Source organism: Strigops habroptila, chromosome 21, assembly GCF_004027225.2.
Source record: "Strigops habroptila isolate Jane chromosome 21, bStrHab1.2.pri, whole genome shotgun sequence".
In the NCBI taxonomy this organism is placed as follows: domain Eukaryota; kingdom Metazoa; phylum Chordata; class Aves; order Psittaciformes; family Psittacidae; genus Strigops; species Strigops habroptila.
The window spans coordinates 3,296,082-3,317,823 of record NC_044297.2 but is presented as its reverse complement, the minus strand read 5'-3'; the positions used below and the strand labels follow the sequence as shown (position 1 = coordinate 3,317,823).

Genomic DNA, 21,742 nt, shown 5'->3' with positions numbered 1-21,742 from the left:
GAGTCCTTTGACTATTGACAGAGCAAAAGTGTGCTCCCTGTCGCAGCAGATAGTTCACGTCCCACCTCTTATCTGCTCAGCTGTGGGTCACCACGTTCCCTATCGCTCGTGGTGATCCCTCTTTCATCCCAACCTTTTCCTGTGCGTGCTTCCAGCCCGGTTATAACACACCGGAGGGTTTATGTTGTTCACTTTGGATCCCACAAATAACGTTTAACGTGGATTTTACAAGTTTCATGCTGTATATTTCATGTGATTTGGCTACTGTGGCTTTTGCAAAGAGCTGCTGTGCTGAGAGACTCCTCACAGTGCTGGGGGTATCCTCCATCTGTTCTTCTCTGTTTCTTTGGCATTGAGTATTAATTTAGGGGGGTTTGCTGGCCCTGAGTCTGTTCTTCCATCACCTGTTACAGAGGAGCGTTGGTCTATGTAGGTGTAATGCAAATAGTGTAGGGAGAAAGGTCATTTTTGGTGGTGATGCTGCTCTGGTTTGGATTGGCCATAAGGAGCCATCACATTGCTGTTTGCTGGGTTCGTGGCTGCCTTTCTCTCTGTGAATTACTTTTTCTGCCTGGTTTCATGCTGAGCTTTATTTCGGTTTCCTGGCCCCTTACCTTGTCTGTGTTTGTTTCCCTTTTTCTCTTCATTGTTACCCATTTCCTAGAGACCAAATGAGAGGCTTAGCATGCTGGCAGAAAGACCAAGAGAAGATGCAGTGTTGGAGGAAACCCCGGTTAGTACCTCCTCTGATCACCACTTCATCACCACTTCTTCCACTTCTATTCTGGGACTAATGACATGCCTTTAATTTGTCAGATAAATCAGTTGCCATCTCTTTGAACCTCCTATTAATCATTCCTGCATCCAAACATCTCTCCTCCTGCATTTATTGCTTTATTTTATCCCCCAAAACAACTTTCTTAATCAACTTAGGAAGCTTTTGTGGGGTGGTTGCTGTGGGTGTCTTGGTTTGGCAGTGACTATCTCCTGTCAATCCTGGCTGTGTGTAACTCCTGCTTCAAAGAAATGGTTCTCTGCTGTTAGGTTATCAAACCTCAGGGATACCTGAGAGGAAAGTAAATGTTCCTGTGCTTCTTTGTGCACTAAGTTGTCTCCTGTGGCTTTAAGCTTGCATTTTCTTTGTAGGTCCAGCAGTTCTTACCTTCTCTTCCAACACAAGTCACCCATGACATCAAGTTTCAGGTTGGCGATCTGGTTTGGTCCAAGGTGGGAACATACCCGTGGTGGCCTTGCATGGTTTCATGTGATCCACAGCTTGATGTTCATACCAAAATCAATACAAGAGGTAAGGAAGGAGGGTCTTTGCCAGAGCGTAGCAGGTGTCTCTAGTTCCTTTATTAAAAACATCTTATCCTTGAGCTCCTGTGTGGGATGAATTCTGCTGTGTACATGCTAAGCAGAATATCCTTGAGATGTCTAAAGCTGGTACCTGTTGAATTACCTCTGCAGATGAGCCTGTGCAAACTAGGCTTGTGCACAGACGTTCTCATTTTTCACCAGGCAATGTATTTATGAGGAGACACTGATAAGTGTGAGAGTGTTCAGTGTGGGCAAGATACCCTTATCTTCACATCTTAAACTGTTCTAAATCTAGGCTTATCTTGCTTCTAAACTTCAGCTAGGTGCTTCCACCTGCAGGAATGAGTGATGTGGAGGAGAAAGGTGTAAGCCAACAGTTCTGGGCCCCTCACTGCAAGAGAGACATTGAGGTGCTGGAGCGGGGCCAGAGAAGGGCAATGGAGCTGGTGCAGGGCCTGGAGCACAAGTGTGATGAGGAACGGCTGAGGGACCTGGGGGGTTTAGTCTGGAGAAGAGAAGGCTCAGGGGGGACCTTCTCGCTCTCTGCAACTGCCTGACAGGAGGATGGAGCCAGGAGGGGGCTGGGCTCTGCTCCCAAGGAACAAGGGATGGGACAAGAGGAAACGGCCTCAAGCTGCACCAGGGGAGGTTTAGATGGAGCTGAGGAACAATTCCTTCCCCAGAGGGTGCTCAGGCATTGGAACAGGCTGCCCAGGGCAGGGCTGGAGTCACCGTCCCTGCAAGTGTTCACACACCGTGTAGCCGAGGCCTCAGTGCCATGGGTTAGTGGTGGCCTTGGCAGTGCTGGGGAACAGTTGGACTCAATGATCTTAAAGGTCTTTTCCAACCTGGTTGATTCTGTGATGGTGCTAAAAGTGCTGACACTCATTTCTCATTCCCAGGTGCCCGGGAATACCACGTCCAGTTCTTCAGCAACCAGCCGGAGCGGGCGTGGGTGCACGAGAAGCGGGTTCGGGAGTACAAAGGCCACAAGCAGTACGAGCAGTTACTGGCTGAGGCTGCTAAACAGGCCAGCAACCACTCCGAGAAACAGAAGGTACGGTGAGCAACCCTTGAGTAGAGGGTTACAAACAGTGTGTCTGTAAGTGAAACTCCTGTGGGGCCAGTTCTGGAGCTCTGCAGTACTTTACCCTGTGAAGGGTTGGCAGAGTTTCACTGACAGAAGTGATTTTCCCAGAGAGAACAAAAGTGTTTCCCTACTTTTATGACTTCCATGTGGAAGAGTTGAGAGCTGAGCCTCCTTTGTTGGCTCCTCACGATGGTGGTCACCCAGGGCATTGCAGATAACTTTACATCTCTATTAGAGCAGTAAATAAAAGCAGTGCCTGTGTGTTTCCTATTAACTTGTTCTTCGGGAAGGACGTTCTGCCAGCCCCTGCTGCTGGTGGAAATGTTCTTTCCCACTGTTTTATTGGAAAGGAAGTGTTAGCTGCAGGAATTACTGTGTAGATGGACTCCTTCAGTCAATATTTATGCTAAGCAGAATATTGACGTGGAAGGAAAAGGGTGTTTGTAGAAAAATACGGAGGATTTAGGAAGTAGATGAATAAGGATTGATTCTGTCTCTCATCACAGGCTTGAATACTGCCTGTTCTTGTCTTTAGTGAAGCTGTAACTTGGGGCAAGCACTTTCAATTGCGATGATCATAACGATCCAGCTCGAGTGCCTGCTTGTACTCGGAGCAGGGGATTCACTGTCTACCTTTATACCCTCTAAACGGAGAGCGAGCTTACGTCTGCTGCCTGAGAGGTGTGAAGAACCTCAGGATTGCATTTGAAGTGCTGTCTGTGGCCAAGCGTGCAGTGTAATTAGCTGCTTGTCTTTGTTCCTTAAGATTCGCAAACCAAGGCCGCAAAGGGAGCGCGCTCAGTGGGATATTGGTATTGCCCATGCTGAGAAAGCCTTGAAAATGACTCGGGAAGAAAGGATAGAACAATACACCTTCATTTATATAGACAAAGAGCCAGAGGAGGCTTTGTCCAAAGCCAAAAAGACTGCTGCTGCTAAATCAGAGACCAAGAAGAACCGGCGGCCCAAGCCAGCGCTGAGCACCCAGCCTGAACATGCCACCGGGGCAGCAGCATCGCCTTCGAGCGCTGAGGTGCGGAGGCAAAGCCAGCGGAGGCAGTCGAGTGTGGAGGAAGAGGAGGCTCCTCCAGTGAAAATCGCCTGGAAAACGGCTGCAGCCAGGAAATCCTTACCAGCTTCCATCACCATGCACAACCTGGACCTCCAAAAGTGTAACATGTCTCCAGTTGTTAAAATTGAACAGGTTTTTGCCCTTCAGAATGCTGCTGGGGATGGAAAACTCATCGATCAGTTTGTTTATTCCACTAAGGTATGTACGTCGGGTAGCGGCTCCTCTTCTGTTCGTGAATGACCCCAAGTCTGTCTCATTGTGGGGAGCTTAAACCTGTGTGTCCCCCCCCAAAGCTTTCACTATATGTGTTCCTTTCTTTGGAGGGGTTACATCTGCCACCAGATGTGACAACAGAATCTTGTAGTGCATGAACTCTTCATTCCAGTGCATCCAAACATTGCTGCCAGTAACTCTTCTGGCCACTGGCAGCTCCCTACAGGTGGTCACATCTTTGCTCGTAACACATTCAAAATATTTAAAGCTGTGGAATTCCAGCTTCCTAGTTGAAATAATCCAGAAATTCTCTGTAAACCTTCAAAACCAATGGGTTTGTGGGAACCAAATGACACAACTGTTAATAATGTACTAAAAAGCAATAACTACATCTTGTATAACTGACTTCTAAATGAGTTCTGCCTCCTGGCTTCCTTCAGGTGCACAGCAGCTTCTCACAGTCAGTGTAAGGAAAAGGTTTAGGACTATTTCTCTGCCTCCTTCTTCTGCCTCTCTCCCTGGAGGGTATTTATTTCATCCTAAGCATTATAGAGAAGGTAATGTTTAGAAAAGTCACTGGATTTCTTTGTTTTGTTCTCTTGTGTGTAAGGGGAGATTGAGGGATGGAAGTTCCGCAGGGAAGCAGCTCAGTGGTAGATACCATCACGTGTATGGGTTGAATGTTCTGAGACGTAGGAGCGGGTCAGTAATGCCTGTGAGCAACAGCGAGGCTAGAAACAGGCTAAGACAATCTTTTCTCTTCTTCTTCTTTTCAAGGGAGTTGGTAACAAACCAGAAATAAGTGTCAAGGGACAAGAGAAACTGAATTCTTCCTCGAATCAGAGAAACGAGAAGGCAGCGGTGCAGAACGCGTCCTCTCCTGAAACAACTTCTGGGTGCACAGGTAGGACTTGTCTGCACTTGAGCACTCCAAGCATGTCAAGTCAAAACGGTGACCCTGGCAAGTTCTCAGTAGTTACAAATGATTATTAACATCTTTCTGTTTCATAGTTGTGACAGGCGTGGCTGCTGCAGCACACGGGGAGCCCAGCTGATCCCACAAACACGGGATGTCTCTGGGGTGGCACTCGCTGCTTTGGGCTTTGAGCTTCTAGTGTCTGCAACTCACAGAGTCAACCCCTTTAGGGGCATGGATGCCTTGCAGAGGTGGTTTAGAAGACAACATAGTGGATGTGTGTTAGCACAAGGTCCTGATGGCTTTTGGCACCAAATGTGACATACAACAGCTGGGATCAAAGGAGGAGAGTCTGGAAGTGGCGTAGTTTGAGTAAGGACGGCTCCGAAGCGGGATGGGGACTTTGCTAGGCTTTGAGTTCCTGCCTCTGTAAAGGAGAGTGTTTTAAACTGCTGCAGCTAACTCCATCAGCAAAATGAGATGATCTTTGCCTTCTGAAGGCAGTTAGGGCACAGTATAAAGCACTAAGTCATGTCTGAGGGTGAACCACCCCTGAAGCAAATAATGGAGCTTGAGACTGAAAAGGGACCGCCTGGAACAAGCTATTTGAAGTTTAATTTGTAGTACAGTGGTGGAGAAGAATGAGAAAGATAAATGGGATGAGTGCTTTCTGGACTTGGAACAGAAAAGCAGTGTTTTTAATGTTTGATCTTGAGCAATAGCTAGTGGGAACGCTTCCAAAGGGATTGAGCTTTTCCCTACCAGCAGACATTTGTCTGCAGTGTGTCCTCTCATCATCCCCAAGAGGAGTCGGATGCCCTTTGGTGAAGGGATGGGGGTTCCTCAAAAGAGAGTGTTTTGAATCATCTTAAACCAAGAGCTTTTCAAGTTCCTCCAGTCCTTACAGTGACTTCTGTTTTCCAACCACAGATTTTGTCCAGGCCATGTGAAATCCCCATTAACTACTGCACCTTTGTTACAGGGCTTGCAATCCCGTGCTTGCTATAGTCTCAAACACACTTGGTTTTACTTTGGGTATGGAAAAGTAAATTCGAGGTTGCAGCAGAACACTGGGATTTTCTCTCATCTCACAGGATGTACAAATGCTCATGGTGTGGAAGCAGAAAAAGATGGAAAACTTATTACAATCCACGAGCTTAAAAAAACCCACAACCTTTTCTTCTTGACCTTTCCCAAGTGTCAGCTCTGCTTTATCCATTTGTTTGGTTACTTCTTCCTTCCCAAACATAAAAGAAATGAGATTCCAAGTCGAAAACCTCAATGATCAACATATGTGAGATCCCTGTCCTCTGCAAACACGCTTCAGTGGCTGTGCTTGAACAGTGTTAGGCTGGAAAGTTTAGTTACAAAGATACTCCTGAGCCATGTGCCCTCGATAAAAATGCTCATCCCATGAAGCAAGATGAATTTTCATGGGGTTTTTCCTTCAGCCCTTTTGAAAGGCTTCTTGCAGTATCTGTTTAAAGCCTATCTCTCTAGATCGTGTATCTATCTCCTAACAAGAAGGTGCAGGTTTACAACCTCTGACAGGGTATCCATCAGCACAGTGAGCTGATTCCCACAGTGAGCTGATTCCCAGCCCCAGGAGTTTGCATTTTTGCTTGGAAGGACGCAGAGTATTGTACATTCATGTCTTCTTCAGGTGAAACCCCCAAACCTGAAAGCCCAGGTAATGCTCCACAGCAGGTCACTGTAGATCTTCACATCCCAGTTTTCCATCAGTGCAGCTCTGAGCGTGTGCTTCGTTTCAGGAGCTGCGTGTGGTGTCCGTGCTGTGTCCAGGTTTCTCTGTACACCCTTTGTGGAGGTACTGTAGCATAGAAAGGTCTTCTGGTTTCACCAAGCTTAGTAGCTCCTACTCCATCTCTTGAGCTGTCACAATCACCTTCATTAATCTGAGTTTGATTCCTGTAGCAATGTTTCCAAAGACTTGGTTTGCACTTTAATGATGATCACACACCATGATCACTGCTTGTGCTGAGCTTTCCCTCACCCCCCAGTCTTTAGCTGAGCGTTCAGCTCTCATATTGACAGCACGTGTCACAACGTGGTTCTTGCTTCATGTTCTTCTGCCAGCCAGTTCTAGAAGGTTCCCCAGCAGAGCAGGGGCCCAGAGCTGACGCTGGGTTTTGCATCTTCACTTTGGAGCTTGGTTCAGTTCAAGAAGTTGGGGGTGATACCTTCCCATCAGCACCAAAGATGGACTATTTGGTTACAGATAAGCCAAAGCGAAGACTGTGCTGGAGGTGCTGTTTGTGCCCAGCTGATTCCAGCTTTTTGTTTCGCTCCGTTACTGGTGTCTGTCCTTGGAAGTTCATCTCCCTGTCTCTGGAATCAGAACGTGTTGTCTGCAGCCACAGCACCAGCTGGCGAATAGCTCGGAACTGAATGTAAAAATAAACCATTCAAAAGAGGAACAAGTCTTGGTTTCGTTACTTTCTCTGTTGGGTTGGTGTTGAAGAGCTCGCTGTGCCTGGGGAATACAAGGAATTGTGTAATGGAGCCCTTTTTCCTTCTCCAGGTTCTGTAGAAAAGAAGCAACAGAGAAGATCGATTCGAACCCGCTCAGAGTCTGAGAAATCCACTGAAGTTGTGCCAAAGAAGAAGATCAAAAAGGAGCAGGTTGGCTTCCTCCATGTAGAGAGTTAAAATATATTGTATTCATAAATGTTGTGGCTTATATTGGTGCCTTTTTATTTTTCTCCATTTTTTCCCCCATCGGGTTTCGTTTTGGACTATCCTTCATGAAATCCCCTTGTCAATACCATTGCTGTGACTCTGCTACTGGCATCTTACAGTATCAGTCAGGCTATGGAAATGGGAACTCACTGATGCAAGACTCCTAAGAACCTGCCATGTTTCCTTTGAGATTTCTGTTATGAGCAAAATGATTTTGTTTCAGTCATTTCTCTTTGATGGAATTGCCACCAGGTTCCTTCCTTTTGCTCTTGATTCAGCTGCTGGTTTGTATTGAGGTTTTGTTTTTCCAATGAAGTTAGACTGATTAATCTGACCACTTTTGAAAATGGACTTTTTAAGAATGATTTCACTTAAAGATGACTAGTCAGACTTTCATTGTTGGCAGACATCAGCAAAACACATCTTCTGGGATATACGTTCTTTTCCTTAAGTAGATCTCACGTGTACAGGGCATTCCTTTAATCTGGATGTCAGACAGACAAATGTTGTTGCTTACAAAAAAATACCATACAATTCTGCCTGGAATGAGCAGGGAAGTTCAGTGGATGGACGTTGATCTTAAACCAGAACACACGTTTTAAACAAGTCGCTCAAAGTTGTTGGTTCTTTTCCTTACGTGGTTGATCCTCCTTCTCCAAGGGCCTCTCCGCTTGCAACCTGAGAATTTGATATCAAACTGTTGGATAGCAGAACTTTTACCAGTGAGACCTTTAAAAAAGGGACAGTCAGGCTAAAGATTTCTATGGGAAGGGGAAAAATGAGCTTTATCTCTTTAATTTATTCTTTGCCCTTTGCGCTTTGTTTTGCACTTCATTCACTTCCGAGATTGAAAGTGGACCCGGTTGCCTATTTTTTTTTTCCCTCTCTTTTTTATTTCCATATGTTCTTTCGGTGCCATAGCATTTCCATCTGTGTTCAGCAGAAGAATGCTCCAACTCGAGACAGTTTCTAGCTGAAACTTGGAAGCAACTTCAACGTTGGGCATGAGACACCCAACGTAGCCCCGTGAGCCTCATAGGGGGTGCCTCGGCCTCCCTCCCATCACATTGAGTTTTGATGCGTGTAAATGTTTCTTAAGTTAACAAAGGTAGAAGAACCAACAATATGAACTTCATGGATCCCAGTTAGCTTGGCGTGGTTCTGTTCCCCAGCTAACTAAGACTATGAACATTAAAGTGCTTTTCTCAGGAAAAGTATATGACTAAAAAAGTTAAACCCAGATGCACTGTAATGCGCATAACCTTGAATGTATTAAGTTATATTAAAAAAAAAAAAGAACTATCTTACTAACTTCTTACAATTATGCAACAATATTTGTTACCCAAAGTCAAGTTTTCTTGCAACTGATTCCCAAATTAGTCTGCAACAACTTGGTATTAAAATTATAACTGGAACGAGTACAATTAATGGGAAAAACAAAATGTTCATGCTACTGTTACAGTGACTAGTGGAGAAATAAAAGTGATTGTTTAGATTTTATATTTGTATTACGAAATGTATCCTCTACAAATCCTTCTATTGTATGTTTTTACCTTTATTGTACAACAAAATAAAATATTTTTTAAAAAAATTAGAGAATAATCCTTAAATATTTACTAAATGTGTTCCTACATGCCGATGTAACCGCATTGTAAAGAAGTAACCTGTAATTCTTAACCTTAAAACCAGCATTTTAGGCAACAGCTTGCTTCTGTAGTTACTATACAGTCGCCAAATTCTCTCGTGCTCCATGTTCATTGACAGAACAGTTTGGAAAGGGGCCCTTCTGCTCTAGGCTCAGAGCTCCAAGTGCTTTGTGAGGTTGTAAACTGCGGAGCGGGCGCTGGCATTGAGCTGTATAGAGCCCTGCACAGTGCCCCGTGCCTTGGCCGGGCCTTGCAGTGCTCTATACAGGGCAGGAGCCTGCTCCAGAGCGTGCAGGCTTGCTGGAAGCCCCCCAGGATGATGCATTTCAGTGTCTCCCTAACCCAGTGAATGCCTGTTGAGGGGAACTTGTGCTCACACAGGTCTGGGGTTCTACGGAGCGTCAGGGTTTGCTGCCAACACGAACCCCGTCCCGCCCGTGGACACGGATAAAGCTTTCCTGTCATCTTCATGCCCCCAAGGAAGTGATTGGAAAGGACCTTGCTAGTGACCGTGTGGCTGCCTTGTCTCCCAGCACTCAGCGTAGACAGCTAGGATTAAAGCCAACGGGACAAGAAGGCTCCCACTGAGAAGGGGATGGCAGCCTGCGTCTGAGTTCAGAGATGCTAACCGCTTAAACTGAAATGTTTTCTTTTGAATACTAGGGAGAAAAATTCCTCTGGTTTTAACTCTGGATTTTCCTATTCAAACAGGTTGAAATGGTTCCCCTGACAGCAGTGAAGACGGGATTGCAGAAAGGTGAGTGACAGACGAAAAGAAACTGTATTTAAACATCTGGCTCGTCACGCTTGGGCAGTGGGGTTCGCTCTGAGTGAGCTGCAGAGGTGGGAATGCTTTGGGGTGATGAACTGATGGATGCTGAACTTAATTCCCTCGTGAGGGTTTGCTGGCTTGGTTGTTGTTGTTTGCGTGTTGCTAGTTGGAAGGATGGTGTTTGTTAATGTGGCGTGAGCACAGAATTCAAGTACTTCAGGAAAAAGAAGTCTTTGCTTAGCTGTGTTTGAAAGATGACCAGTGAAGAGGCAACTTCTTAAGGGTTTATCCTCTGTCATAGACCGTTTAGTTGTTGCTCTGCTGTGTCAGCATGTTCAGAGGGCTATCAAAAGGTCTTCCTAAGGAGCTTTGCAGTTATTAGCTCATCAGGGAGAACTGAATTAGTATCAAAATTAAGGCTGCAAATCAAGTCCAATTCCAGGCTCTCCTCTTCCTTTTTCCTTTATGAGTTTTAAGCAGAAGGTTGAGAACGCAGATTAAAACTAATCTCAGTGTGTTGTGTTAAGGTGCCAGCGAGATTTCAGATTCTTGCAAGCCTTTGAAGAAGAGGAGTCGTGCCTCGACTGACGTGGAACTGACCAGCTCCGCTTACAGAGACACGTCTGACTCCGACTCCAGGGGACTCAATGACTTACAGGTAAAGGCACATTGCTGCTCACAGGGATTTGCTCATTTCATCTCTCTAACAGGCTTTTTGGTTGTGTATTGTTGAAGATGTGAACGCTATTTTCTACTAATTTCATGTCTTTTATTGTCTGAAAAATAAAGCCTGGTCTTTTTCTTTCTAATCCCCTCCATTGTGTTGCTATAAAGAAAGACAGAATCTTTCTTTACAAATGTTCCTATTTCTTTGTCTGGCAAAGCATAGGGTTAGATCATTGCTTTGGCTTGCTCTTGGGAAGGTTTGGGGATTCTTTGGGGGTGCTGCTGGTCTTTGGCATAAAACTGGGGTGTCTGGGAAGAGCAAGACCAATGTCTTTATGGTTGGTTGTGTGGGTAAAAGCTGTGCCAAGAAGGCAGCGCTTCGTGGGTCATTCCCATGAAGTTTAGCAACTTTCAGGGATCTTTTGCATCTCTTGATGTCTTGAATGATCTTTTTTTAATCTGTGGTGGCTTAAATGCTATTTCACAGTGGGGTTGTCCTTTGGAAGTGTCTTGTTTGAGTGCCTGGGATGTCTCCTCTCTGTAGGGTAGTTTTGGAAAGCGTTCGGACAGCCCCTCAGCTACTGCTGATGCTGATGCCTCTGATGTGCAGTCAGTGGACTCCAGCCTGTCCAGGAGAGGGACTGGGACAAGCAAAAAGGACACCGTTTGTCAGGTAAATGATGGAACTGTAAAGAATTGATGTGCCAAAGCTCTGTCATCTGTTTCTGTTGGTTTGGGCTGACAGACTCTTCAAATGACACCACTTCGTTTTAACCACGTCTCATAATTCAACATCTCAGATAAAATATCAAGGCTTTTAGGAGTTTTCGTGAGACCTCCTTCTTGCTAGAAAGCTCAAAAGCTAGAAAGTGCTCTTGAGCCCATTCCTGCTAGCATAAGTAGAAAAAGTAGATGCTGTTTTCTGCTCTATTGGAAAATTCCAGATGGGCTTTCAGGCTGGGACAGAGTGAGACTTTTCCAGTATTTTGGAAGAAAATCCTGGAATCTCCTGGCCAGTTTCCTGGTCACTAGTAAGGGAAGAAGCTGCTCTTGCTGTTCAGGTGCTTGAGAACATGAGGAGCCCGGAGGGCTCCTGCTCTGTCCCTCCTGGCTGTGTCCATGCTCGTGCTGCTACGAGAGCAGGATGCAGCCAGTGCTGGCGTTGAGCTCAGCCCAAGACTGGCCAGGTCTGTGTGAGGTGCAATTCTCCCACCTCACCTTAGCTCAGAGGGACTTCAGCCTGTTCCTAGTCTTTGTTAAGCTCTGGTAGTCTTACATGGTACAACAGGGAGCTGCTGTTCTCTGTTGAGCTGCTTGTCTGCTTGTTCCAGATCTGTGAGAGCTCCGGCGAGGCTCTGGTGTCCTGCGAGGGCGAGTGTTGCAGCGTGTTCCACATGGAGTGTCTCGGCCTGAAGTCCATGCCTGAGGAGAAGTTCATCTGCACCGAGTGTAAAAACGGTGAGTGTGTTCCCATGTCTGGGAAGTGGGGAGGGATTTCCCTCTGCTAAGGAGCTGTTCTCAGGTCAGAGATACCAGAGGTGGTGAGTTCCAGGGGTTTGGAGGGGGTTTGGTTGGGTTATTCTGTTGGGTTCTTTACTGTGAGGGTGCTGAGGCGCTGGCACAGGTTGCCCAAAGGAGTGAATGCCCCATCCCTGGCAGTGTTCAAGGCCAGGTTGGACAGAGCCTTGGGCAACATGGTCTAGTGTGAGGTGTCCCTGCCCATGGCAGGGGGTTGGAACTGGATGATCTTAAGGTCCTTTCCAACCCAAACCATTCTATGATCCTACTTTTTCAACCTCTGAAGCCAGATTCTCATTTCCCGCTTGGCAACTACTTGGTAAGAAGAAAAGGCAGGTACCTGGTAAGAAAAAAGAACTGCTGAGAGTTTTACTCAGAATAAGGGACTTTTCTGTTAACAGCAATTGCATATTTACTGTGGGTTAGAGCAACTCCAGAGTTTGAAGGGAAGGAGCCCGTGTTGCTCAAACCACTGTAACTCTGTTCACTTCACAACGGTTTTAACATCATCTGCATCACAAAGAATTGCCCGTTAACGTTGGGATTCCTTATTCCTTCTTTTTCCCAGGAGAACACACGTGCTTTTCCTGCAAGCTCCCTGGCAAGGATGTGAAACGCTGCTCGGTCAACACGTGTGGTAAATTCTACCACGAGGCCTGTGTTCGGAAGTTCGCCACGGCTCTCTTTGAGTCCCGGGGGTTCCGCTGCCCGCAGCACTGCTGCACTGCCTGCTCCATGGATAAGGATATTCATAAAGCAAGCAAAGGTGAGAGCAGAGCTGGCTTTGAGCAGCGGGAGGAAGCTCAGACACGTCATAGTAAACATGGATATAACTTTACTCTTACTAATGCAGCGAGGAATGAGGGTTTCCTTCTTAACGTGGTCATTAACTTCACGCTGGCTGGGTGGGAAATGAGCTGCTCGAGTGGACCTGGATCTACAACCCAAGGCATCTGCTGTTGCTGGGCTTAATGGAAGTGGAGGGTCAGTAGTGCAAGGCCAAGGAATGTTGTTTGTTAGAAGATACTTGGGAGTGGCTTTTAGAACAACTGTTTGTCAAGAGAGAAAGAATCCTTGTGGAAATTAACCAAAATGCTTCGACAAAACAGGCTCTAGAATGCTTAAAACCATGTATTTTTTCTTTCCTTAACAGAGTTTTCGAGTTGAGTTAACTTTGTGAAACTTGTAAAGATGTAAATGTTTCCTTTTAATCCAGTACTCTGGGTGGAATCAAATCAGCCTTGCATCTGTCTGGTGTCTTCTGCCCTAGCCTGGCTCCAGGGTGACACGGTGCATTTCTCTATATTAAACAGGTCGCATGGTGAGATGTTTCAGATGTCCCATTGCCTATCACTCAGGAGATGGCTGTATTGCTGCAGGAAGCTTGTTTGTGTCATCCCACATTCTCATCTGTAGTAACCATTCCAAAAGGAATCACTCCTCATCAGCTGTAAATGTAGGCTTTTGTTTCGTTTGTGCAAGAGGTGAGCACACTTGTTTTTTCCCCCCTGTTTTATAGTTCTGTGGTCACTTTGTGCAGTTTAGTGATGAAAAGAATGTGTTTCCTAAAGCCCCCTTCCCATAGGATGCTCTGGGGTTCCAATGCTGCCTGTGATTGTATCTTTTTTTGGTCAACACTTCTCATGAGCCTTCACTTGCTGATATTTGCTGGTCAGAAGCAGTGGGAGGTCCTCAGGAACCTGCTTGTTTTGCCGATAGGAAAGAGTGGATGGGAAGCCCCCAGTTCCAGCCATTGCATGCTGAGGATGGATGCTGTGTGGTTACTCACTGTTTGTTGGGCAGAAGGGGATCCTTTTAGCACTCCCAAACTTAAAACTGTTGAAACTGTTAAGGTTAAAAGGTAGGGTTTCCTCATACTAGAACAAAAATCATTTCGGTTTATAACTTACCATCACATTTGAGCACTTTGAAAGGAAGACATTTGCAGCGCTGCATGAGCAGGTTTCATGCTAGAGTTTTCCATATGCCAAAGTTTCTCTTTTGTTTGCCTTTTGTTTTTTCCCTTTTTTTTTTTCCCTCTTTATTTTTTACCCACTTGTTACTTCCATGGCTCTGAAGTCACCACTTTTCTGCAGGGAGCAGGTTGAGAGCTTTTGGTGCATCAGTTGCTTTAGTCTCATCATGCAAAAGAGACAATTCTTCTCAGATGAACCAAAGTGACACCCTCAGGTGTCTGAATAACAACATGTCTCCTGTACAGTCCTGCAGGAGTTTGTTGGCTGGATTCTTCTCAGCAGCTTTGAAAGTCACTGATAAGGAAGTGAAAAGGAGCTGGATCCTGAAGATCCTGGTTATCACTTGTGTTCAGTCAGTTGGAGAGTTAGGATGGGAAAGAGTGCCTTGAATTTGCAAGATTAGGTAGTAATTGAAGATCTTTGGATAGGAAGGGAAAGCTGGTGCCAGAATAATTTCCTTTCTCCCTCTCTCCTTTCTTCCCCTTTCCTCATTTCCAAGTAATTTAGGAGCCATTATTTTAAATATATCTAAATAATCCAGAAACTAAGAGAGAAACAGGGAGTTTTAGAATGAGCTTCAGAAAAGCTCCTCTGAATGTATAAAAAAGCTGGTGACAACACAGTTCGGTGTTCCTCCTTTGTGGGCTTCTTGAAACATCTGGGGCTCAGCCCAAAGCAGGATGTGTGGGATGGGAATCACCCCAGCACTGCATAAATGTGCAGATTTGATGGTGTGTGTGTCTTTATGCCCTTTGATTTTTAGGTTTGAGGTAGCTTTCTACCTGGTGTGTGGTTAATTTTGATTGATGGTATTAGTACACCTACAAAAGCACAGGCTGAACCTCTGCCCGGAGTCAGTCTGGTGCCAGGATCAGAGAGAGGTTTATGACACAAGAGTTTCTGTGCCTGCTTTGAATATCAGCTTAGAAATGTCTCTTGGCAAGGTCCAGCAGTGCCTTTAGTTTGCCTCTGGAAGTATTAAGAGGGGGATGATGTCTTGTCCTGCTGCTCTGCTCCTACACCAGGTAGGTCGTGGGGTCTCGGCTCACGCGGGTGTCGCTGGTCTCAGTTACGAAGCTGTGTCAGTGCCAAGGTGTGAATGCAGAGCTGCTGCCACTGGGCTTAGCCTAAATAGGATGTTTTCTACCCATTTCAAAGCACTGTGAAGCTGTAATACCAAAATACATTGCATGATACTAACCAGCTAAATACATTCCTTTGAGGTTATACTTTATTACACCTGAGGCCAGCTACTGGAGACGTCAGGAGCCAACTTGAGATCCAAACACCAAAGAGGAACCCACTTAGATTATACATCTGCAGTAGTTTGTTACAGATGCATGTAAAGGGGAATCTTCTGGGGCATTTTGACTCCAAGTTTTGGCTACTTACTCTGCGACACAAAGGTGTAAAATAGATGCCTCCTGCTTCTCTTGGATAGAACCTATTGAAAAGCTTGATGGAGTACCTGCTATTTGGCCACCTTATATATGACTCAGGAATCAGACTTTAGGAGTAGAATTCCAAAGCTCAGTTACAGTGAAGGAGTCTTACACTTGCTGAAGATGCAGACCTGCATTTACTCAAAAAACTAACTCGAGTGCAGAAGAATGTTCATGCTTTTTTCTTTATTTTCTCTTTCATTTGCCATTGCTTCAGTGATTCTGTTCATATCCGAGCGTGGCTTCATCAGAGTTGAAATTACACAAGTCTCTCTTTTCTCCTGGCAATATAAGTCACCTCTGATCCGCAGCAGGTGGAATTTCCTGCCCTTTATATTCACCCAGTCTTAGTTACTAGAGCTTGAACAGTTACAAACAGCTGCTGCTGGCTGCATCCTCTGTATTTTATAGCACTATCTACTTCTTCTAGAACATTCTATGAGGTTTCTTACTACTAGGTGTAGCTGGGCTCGGGAGCCAGTGTGCTTCACCCAGGAAAGATTGTGGGAGGTTTACATTTAGCAAACCCCCTTTGTGGGTTGAGTTGAATCCTGTCTAGTCAGATGTGGTCAGCTTGAGGGACAGAAGGTGAGGGCAGGAGCTCAGAAAGACGTGGGGAATGGAATGCTTTAGAAGTACTTGGGCATCCATATGGAAGAATGGATTAGTTGAGATCTGAAGGAGATTTAAGTGTTACTGAAGTGAGAGAATGTACATGTGAGACGATCTATACAATACACAAACTTGCTTATCATGAGGTATTTAAAACATGCTGTATTTTAAGACTGCTTGATCACCTTCCTGAAATAGCCTTCGTTAAGCACATTCTAGTTCACCTGATGGCATGTGTAGGTCAGGCTTGTTTGTGACTCCTCCTATGGACATGTTCCAGGTAGGCTGATGCCATCCTCCCCTCCAGCAGTTTTTAGGCACCCCATTTCCAAAGCTTCTCTACAGCACCCAGCTCTGTGCGCGTCCCACAAGGGGAAGAACTGGTGGCTGGCTCGGTAGCTCGTCTTTCCTGCTTCTTTGGCTCTCAGTGGCTCTTCCCACAAATTACTGACCAAGTGCTTCTGGTCTGTAGCTGGGGGTTGCCCCCGGCTCTGCAGAGGGATGAGGAGAAGCTCTTCTTGGTGGAGGAAGACACAGAAATGCATCATTTGAAACCCAGGCACAGAGGAGAGGGCAGGGTCGGTGGAGCTTCACTTACAAACAGCCAGTGCAGGGCAGAACTTCATCCCTTCTTTCCCCTCTGGTGCCTTCCAGAATCACTGATTCTCCTTGTTATTTTTCTCCAACAACTGTCATAGCTAATAAGAGGTAGATTTGTCGTAGGTGAGACAGTGAGTTCTGGGATTCTTGCTTTCCCAGCTTGTAGCCCCAGGTAACAGCCTGCCCATCACCCTCAGCTCTCTCAATTAGCTTGGTTCTGTCACTTGGGAGGGAGGGTGGATCACACACCTTTACAATCAGTGCTTTTCTTGTGCTTTTCTCTGAGTGCACAAGTGAAGGGTTGACATTCCACTTAGCAGCAGCTTATTCATCCTGAGTTTGGCCAGGTCAGTCGAATTCAGTCTCTGGAACACACAAACCTCTTCCTTAGCAAGGCAACTTGCCGTCAGCCTTTTCTTTTTCTCCATTACCTCTTTTGTTCATTCCCCCATTATATGCATTAGAGGTGTTCATTTGCTTGGTTTTATTTTCTCCTTTATGGAATCATGGGTAGTTTCATTGCAACTCATCTCTTTCTGTTTGTTTCGTATAGGGCTGGTAGTGCAGGATCATTCAGACCCCCTGTTCAGTTCATATGCCTATAAGTCCCACTACCTACTGAATGAGTCAAATCGTGCTGAGTTGATGAAATTACCTATGATTCCTCCTCCTTCGTCAGCTTCCAAAAAGAAATGTGAGAAAGGTAACCAAAATAGTTTCTTTCTCTTTAATTTTCTTTTGCTTTTTCCTATTATTTCTCTCCAACTCAACCGAGGAATGTCTGCTTGTCAAGCACCACTTATTGCTTTCCAGTGACCTTCACTCATTGATTATTGTGAGCCTGTGTTCATGTCGTTGGCAATTTTTGATTTCTTTTCTTTTTATTACAAAAGGGCTTAAAATAATTGCTGTCACTAAATTCCCCTCGAAAGAGGTTCAATCCCTTTCTATCTGGCCTAGGCTGCTCCAGCTTGCAGGAAGCTATTGGCACCAAATGTGAACAGGAGGCAAATAGAGCTTGATGTTGTGGCGGTTCAGTGCTCACCAGGATGATGTGAAACAGCTTCTTAAATTGGTTTTAGGTGTGGAAGAAGAGGGGGGGATGTTCTGTTTCAGCTTGTGCAGAGCCTGAGGGAAGAAAGGGGTTTGCAGGTGGAATAAGGGTGGGAATCGTGTCTGGAGGGTGGCCCAAGGAGGAAATAGGGAGGTTTTGCCTGTGCATGTGTCCATTCACCCCTGGGCCTCACATCCCACCTCTGTTAGGCTGGGACCACCGGTGCTCCTTCCCCTCCCTCGGGATGGGTGCTTGATCCCTGAAGTGCATCATAGAATCCTGGAATGGTTTGGGTTGGAAAGGACCTTGTCCTGTCCCTACATCCCTTGTCCAAAGCCCCTCTCCAGGTTTCCTGGAGCCCCTTTAGGCCCTGGAGCTGCTCTAAGGTCTCCCCTTCAGGAGCCTTCTCTTCTCCAGGCTGCCCCAGCCCAGCTCTCTCAGCCTGGCTCCGGAGCAGAGCTGCTCCAGCCCTCGCAGCAGCTCCGGGGCCTCGCTCCAACAGCTCCACATCCCTCTTGGATGCCTCATGGAGATGCTGGGGCATCCTGGAGCACCTCTGCGGGCAGAACTCTTGTCTGGATGAAACACTCAGATGTGCTATTTTATTCCCCATAGAGGTTTGGCTCCCTGAGGGTGTTCAGAGTCCCATTACCCACGCTGCAGTTAGGTTATTTTGGACACCGCTAGATCCCTGCCTGTCTGTAGTTCCTGGAATTCCTGAAAACACAAATTATTTTGAGCCCTCTGCTTAGCTTGAGCTAATGCATCCCGAGAGCAACGTGTTGGGTTTTACTCTTGCTTAGCACCGGAAGTTTTGTGTTTGGTTTTGTTTTGGTTTTTGCATCTCTTTGGCATTTTCCCATCTCGGATATAACGTTGCAGTGGTTTCCACCAGGTCTGTATTTCCTCTGAAATAACCATGTGCAAAAGACTCTTTTAAAAGTGACAATTCTTTCCGATGGGTTTGGGAAGCTCTGGAAAAATCCCTAGGGTTGGATTTGCCTGTTCTTAGCAGAGGAAATACAGGATTGTTCATGCAACAGGTTTGTTTAAGGAATGCTTTTTGTGACATGCACCAATCGATGCGATGATACTGCTGAAAGTCTATAGGTGGCCAAGATTTTCTGCTAAACATTTGGAAGTTGCTCTTCCCACTTCTTTGGAGACTGTGATTGAAGATCCCTTGAAATCCTCTCAAGTCTCTCCCAGGTTTTCCCATCTGGAACGCAAAAACTTGTTACTTAAAATGATAATCCCTATAAAAATGTGTAGGTATATTTAATATACTTCCATATAGAAAATATCACTATATGGGTCATGTATCAAGTCTTCTTGTCTGAGCTGCTCTGTTAGTTTAGAGATGAGCTGTGGCTCTCCACATTGAATCCAGCTGCCAAAATAGAACCCAGCCAAGTCAGGGCAAACCTGGGAAGTGAATGTGAAGCGCTGCGCCTTTGTGCACCACAGGAACTTTGGGCTGGGGACCAGCTCGTGGGGTGTCTCATCCTGGCTTACGTGCTCTGCTCCTAGTGGAAAACTTCCCTTTTTGGAGGGAAATTGCCACTACAATTCTTTTGGAACATCCTTGGTACAGAAAAGCATTGATCAACCTATAGGCTGCGGGGTTTGATGCGCGCTGACCGGTCACTGGGCTTCAGTCCTAACAATGTTGATTGGAAAAGGGTTTCTCTTAACAAATTTGGGGGGGTTTCTCATTGGTTTGGCCATCGCCAAAGAAACAAAGCAAAGGTTTGGCCATCACCAAAGAAGCCAGCGGCGCTGCTCTCGGATGCAGTGCTTCCCTTGGGAATGTTGGCTTCAGAAATAGCCGCCTTTTTAGTGTATCTGTGCTGCAGGTGAGAGCCCCAACTCGCCCATCAGGCAGTCCCTGCACAGTCCTTTTTAACCAACATTGTTACTCTGGACTTGATCCCTTTCTTTTGCCATGTTTTCCTGTGGGGCACACGAGAACGTGGAGTGGATGATGCCGAATGAGTGTCGGGAGGGGGGAGCGAATCCTCACTTCTATAAACCAAGCAGGGTTTCTTTGTTTAAAGGTGGAAAGCTGTTGTGCTGTGAGTCCTGCCCAGCTTCCTTTCACCCCGAGTGTCTCAACATAGAAATGCCTGAGGGATGCTGGAATTGCAATGACTGTAAAGCTGGCAAGAAGCTACGGTACAAGCAGATCGTTTGGGTCAAGCTTGGAAATTACAGGCAAGTCATTTCTGGGGGTTTAATGCTTTGGATGGCTTTAATGTACTATAGAATTCCAGGAAAGTGACTCACATCAGCTCAATCTTTGTAAACAAGAACGAGAGTACTTCATCTACTTGGTGTTGGATATTCATGTCAGCTTGACATTAAATTCTCCCTCTTATTCCAGGCACTGATGATGGACGCTTGGTTGTGCTTATGTTTGCTCTGTAGAGTGTAATAGTGATGTGGAGAACCAGGGGCTGTCTTTAGAAGGAGGATGTCGTGGCTTGTGTTGGCTGTTAGTCACCCACAGGAACACAAGCACTTTATGGGTGATCTTAGAAATCCACCCTGATGCCAGCTTTCCCAAAGTTTGGAGTAAGAACTTGTCTCGTGTTGTGCATGGTGCTCGGAGCCTCGATTGCATGTGGCAGGAATTCCTTCCTTTAGGAAAACTGGACTTCTGTTTCTCAGCCCAGCCTCTCCGAAGCGCTTCAGAGAACTGAGGTGGTTCTTTCTCTTTGTGCTTTGCAGGTGGTGGCCAGCAGAGATCTGCAATCCCAGGTCTGTGCCTCTCAACATACAGGGCCTCAAACATGATATCGGGGACTTCCCAGTATTTTTCTTTGGTTCACATGACTACTATTGGGTACACCAGGGCAGAGTTTTCCCTTATGTTGAAGGAGATAAAAGCTTTGCTGAGGGGCAAACTAGTATTAACAAGACCTTCAAGAAAGGTAAAATCAAACAAAGTTTCTAGTGGTTTATGACAAAAATTCCACGTGTTTGTGTCTCCATCACCACTTAACCTGCATGGGAATATTCTGTGGCTAGTGTTCTGTGTTCACCTACAATGCAAGCATTCTGTAGCTCCCTTGACTGCAGATAAAACTGTTTCTTTCAGTGCCTACCCATTGTGTGTCATTGTGGGCAAGTGCAATTCTTCCCCAGGCTGGGAAATGTGTAGATGGAGCTGGGGCTCTGCTGCATGGGATCATTGTTCCGTATCTCTACTGCAAAGTACCTGATGATAGATTCATGATATACTGCAATAACTCATTCTTAGCTTGTTGTTTTTGTTTCTGGAGTTCTGTTCCTTAGCTTTTAAAGAGAGACATGAAAATACATACATGTATTGATGTGATTAACAGCTACTGGTGCTAATGGCTTTCTATTTTGAACTCCCTTGCACAGCACTTGAAGAAGCAGCAAAGCGCTTCCAGGAACTGAAAGCACAAAGAGAAAGCAAAGAGGCATTAGAAATTGAAAGGAATTCAAGGAAACCTCCACCATATAAACACATTAAAGTGAGTTGGCTTCTTTCTTTTCCTCTTTTTATTGTGTGCCTGGGTAAGCTGGGTATTTAAATCGATCTTTGTAGGTATTCAAGGCATTGAGTGCAACAATTCCAGCTTAAGGAAATTCCAAGAAATCGTTTTGCTGTTCCTTTCAAGAATCTTTTGTCCTGTCTTATAATGCCAGTGTTTGTGAAAGAGCATTTATAGCTGAAGAACAGTGTCACCTGAGGTAGGATATTGCTGGTTGTTAGCTTGTCTTGTGTACCTCCTGCCTACTGCAGTGTGCTAACCTCTGTTAACACGGACCTCAGCGCTAGCAGGAGTGCCAACTGCTCACCCTGCACCTTTGCCAGCAACTTTGGACACACAGGACTTGATGTCATTCCTTTAATGGTTTTAGTTGGAAGGAATCCCAGCGATGTACTTGATAAACTTGGCGTGCTTGGAGTTCCTCAACCAGCAGTTTCACTGGGGAGAGGCTCAGGTTGTACTGTCTGGAGTCAGGAGTTCTTCACTTAAATCGCTTACTCCTGGCTTCTCCGAACAGTGTGTGTCCCTGGTTAAGTTCATGCTTGAATGGCAGCTACTGGACAACCAGCCATTGGAGTCATCTCCCCAGGGAAGTGGTGGATTCCCCAACACTGGAGACTG

The 21,742-nt window shown here is 45.8% G+C and overlaps 1 protein-coding gene across 6 annotated transcripts in view; it reads left to right on the top strand.

Annotated features, from left to right (window-relative positions):
• The window catches only part of NSD3 (nuclear receptor binding SET domain protein 3), a 41,524-nt gene that overhangs the window by 10,453 nt on the left and 9,329 nt on the right, over positions 1–21,742 (top strand). For 2 of the 6 annotated variants that reach the window (XM_030509935.1, XM_030509938.1), the window contains exons 3-18: positions 665–733; positions 1,147–1,306; positions 2,223–2,377; positions 3,177–3,680; positions 4,473–4,599; positions 7,154–7,254; positions 9,669–9,714; positions 10,257–10,387; positions 10,940–11,068; positions 11,727–11,853; positions 12,482–12,679; positions 13,227–13,397; positions 17,097–17,246; positions 19,655–19,811; positions 20,328–20,530; positions 20,988–21,100. In XM_030509935.1, the coding sequence (XP_030365795.1) occupies positions 665–733; positions 1,147–1,306; positions 2,223–2,377; positions 3,177–3,680; positions 4,473–4,599; positions 7,154–7,254; positions 9,669–9,714; positions 10,257–10,387; positions 10,940–11,068; positions 11,727–11,853; positions 12,482–12,679; positions 13,227–13,397; positions 17,097–17,246; positions 19,655–19,811; positions 20,328–20,530; positions 20,988–21,100 (2,541 nt within the window). Of the gene's footprint in view, positions 1–664; positions 734–1,146; positions 1,307–2,222; positions 2,378–3,176; positions 3,681–4,472; positions 4,600–7,153; positions 7,255–9,668; positions 9,715–10,256; positions 10,388–10,939; positions 11,069–11,726; positions 11,854–12,481; positions 12,680–13,226; positions 13,398–17,096; positions 17,247–19,637; positions 19,812–20,327; positions 20,531–20,987; positions 21,101–21,742 lie in introns of those variants that run through there. The other 4 variants (XM_030509939.1, XM_030509936.1, XM_030509937.1 and 1 more) reach the window with 4 other exon arrangements.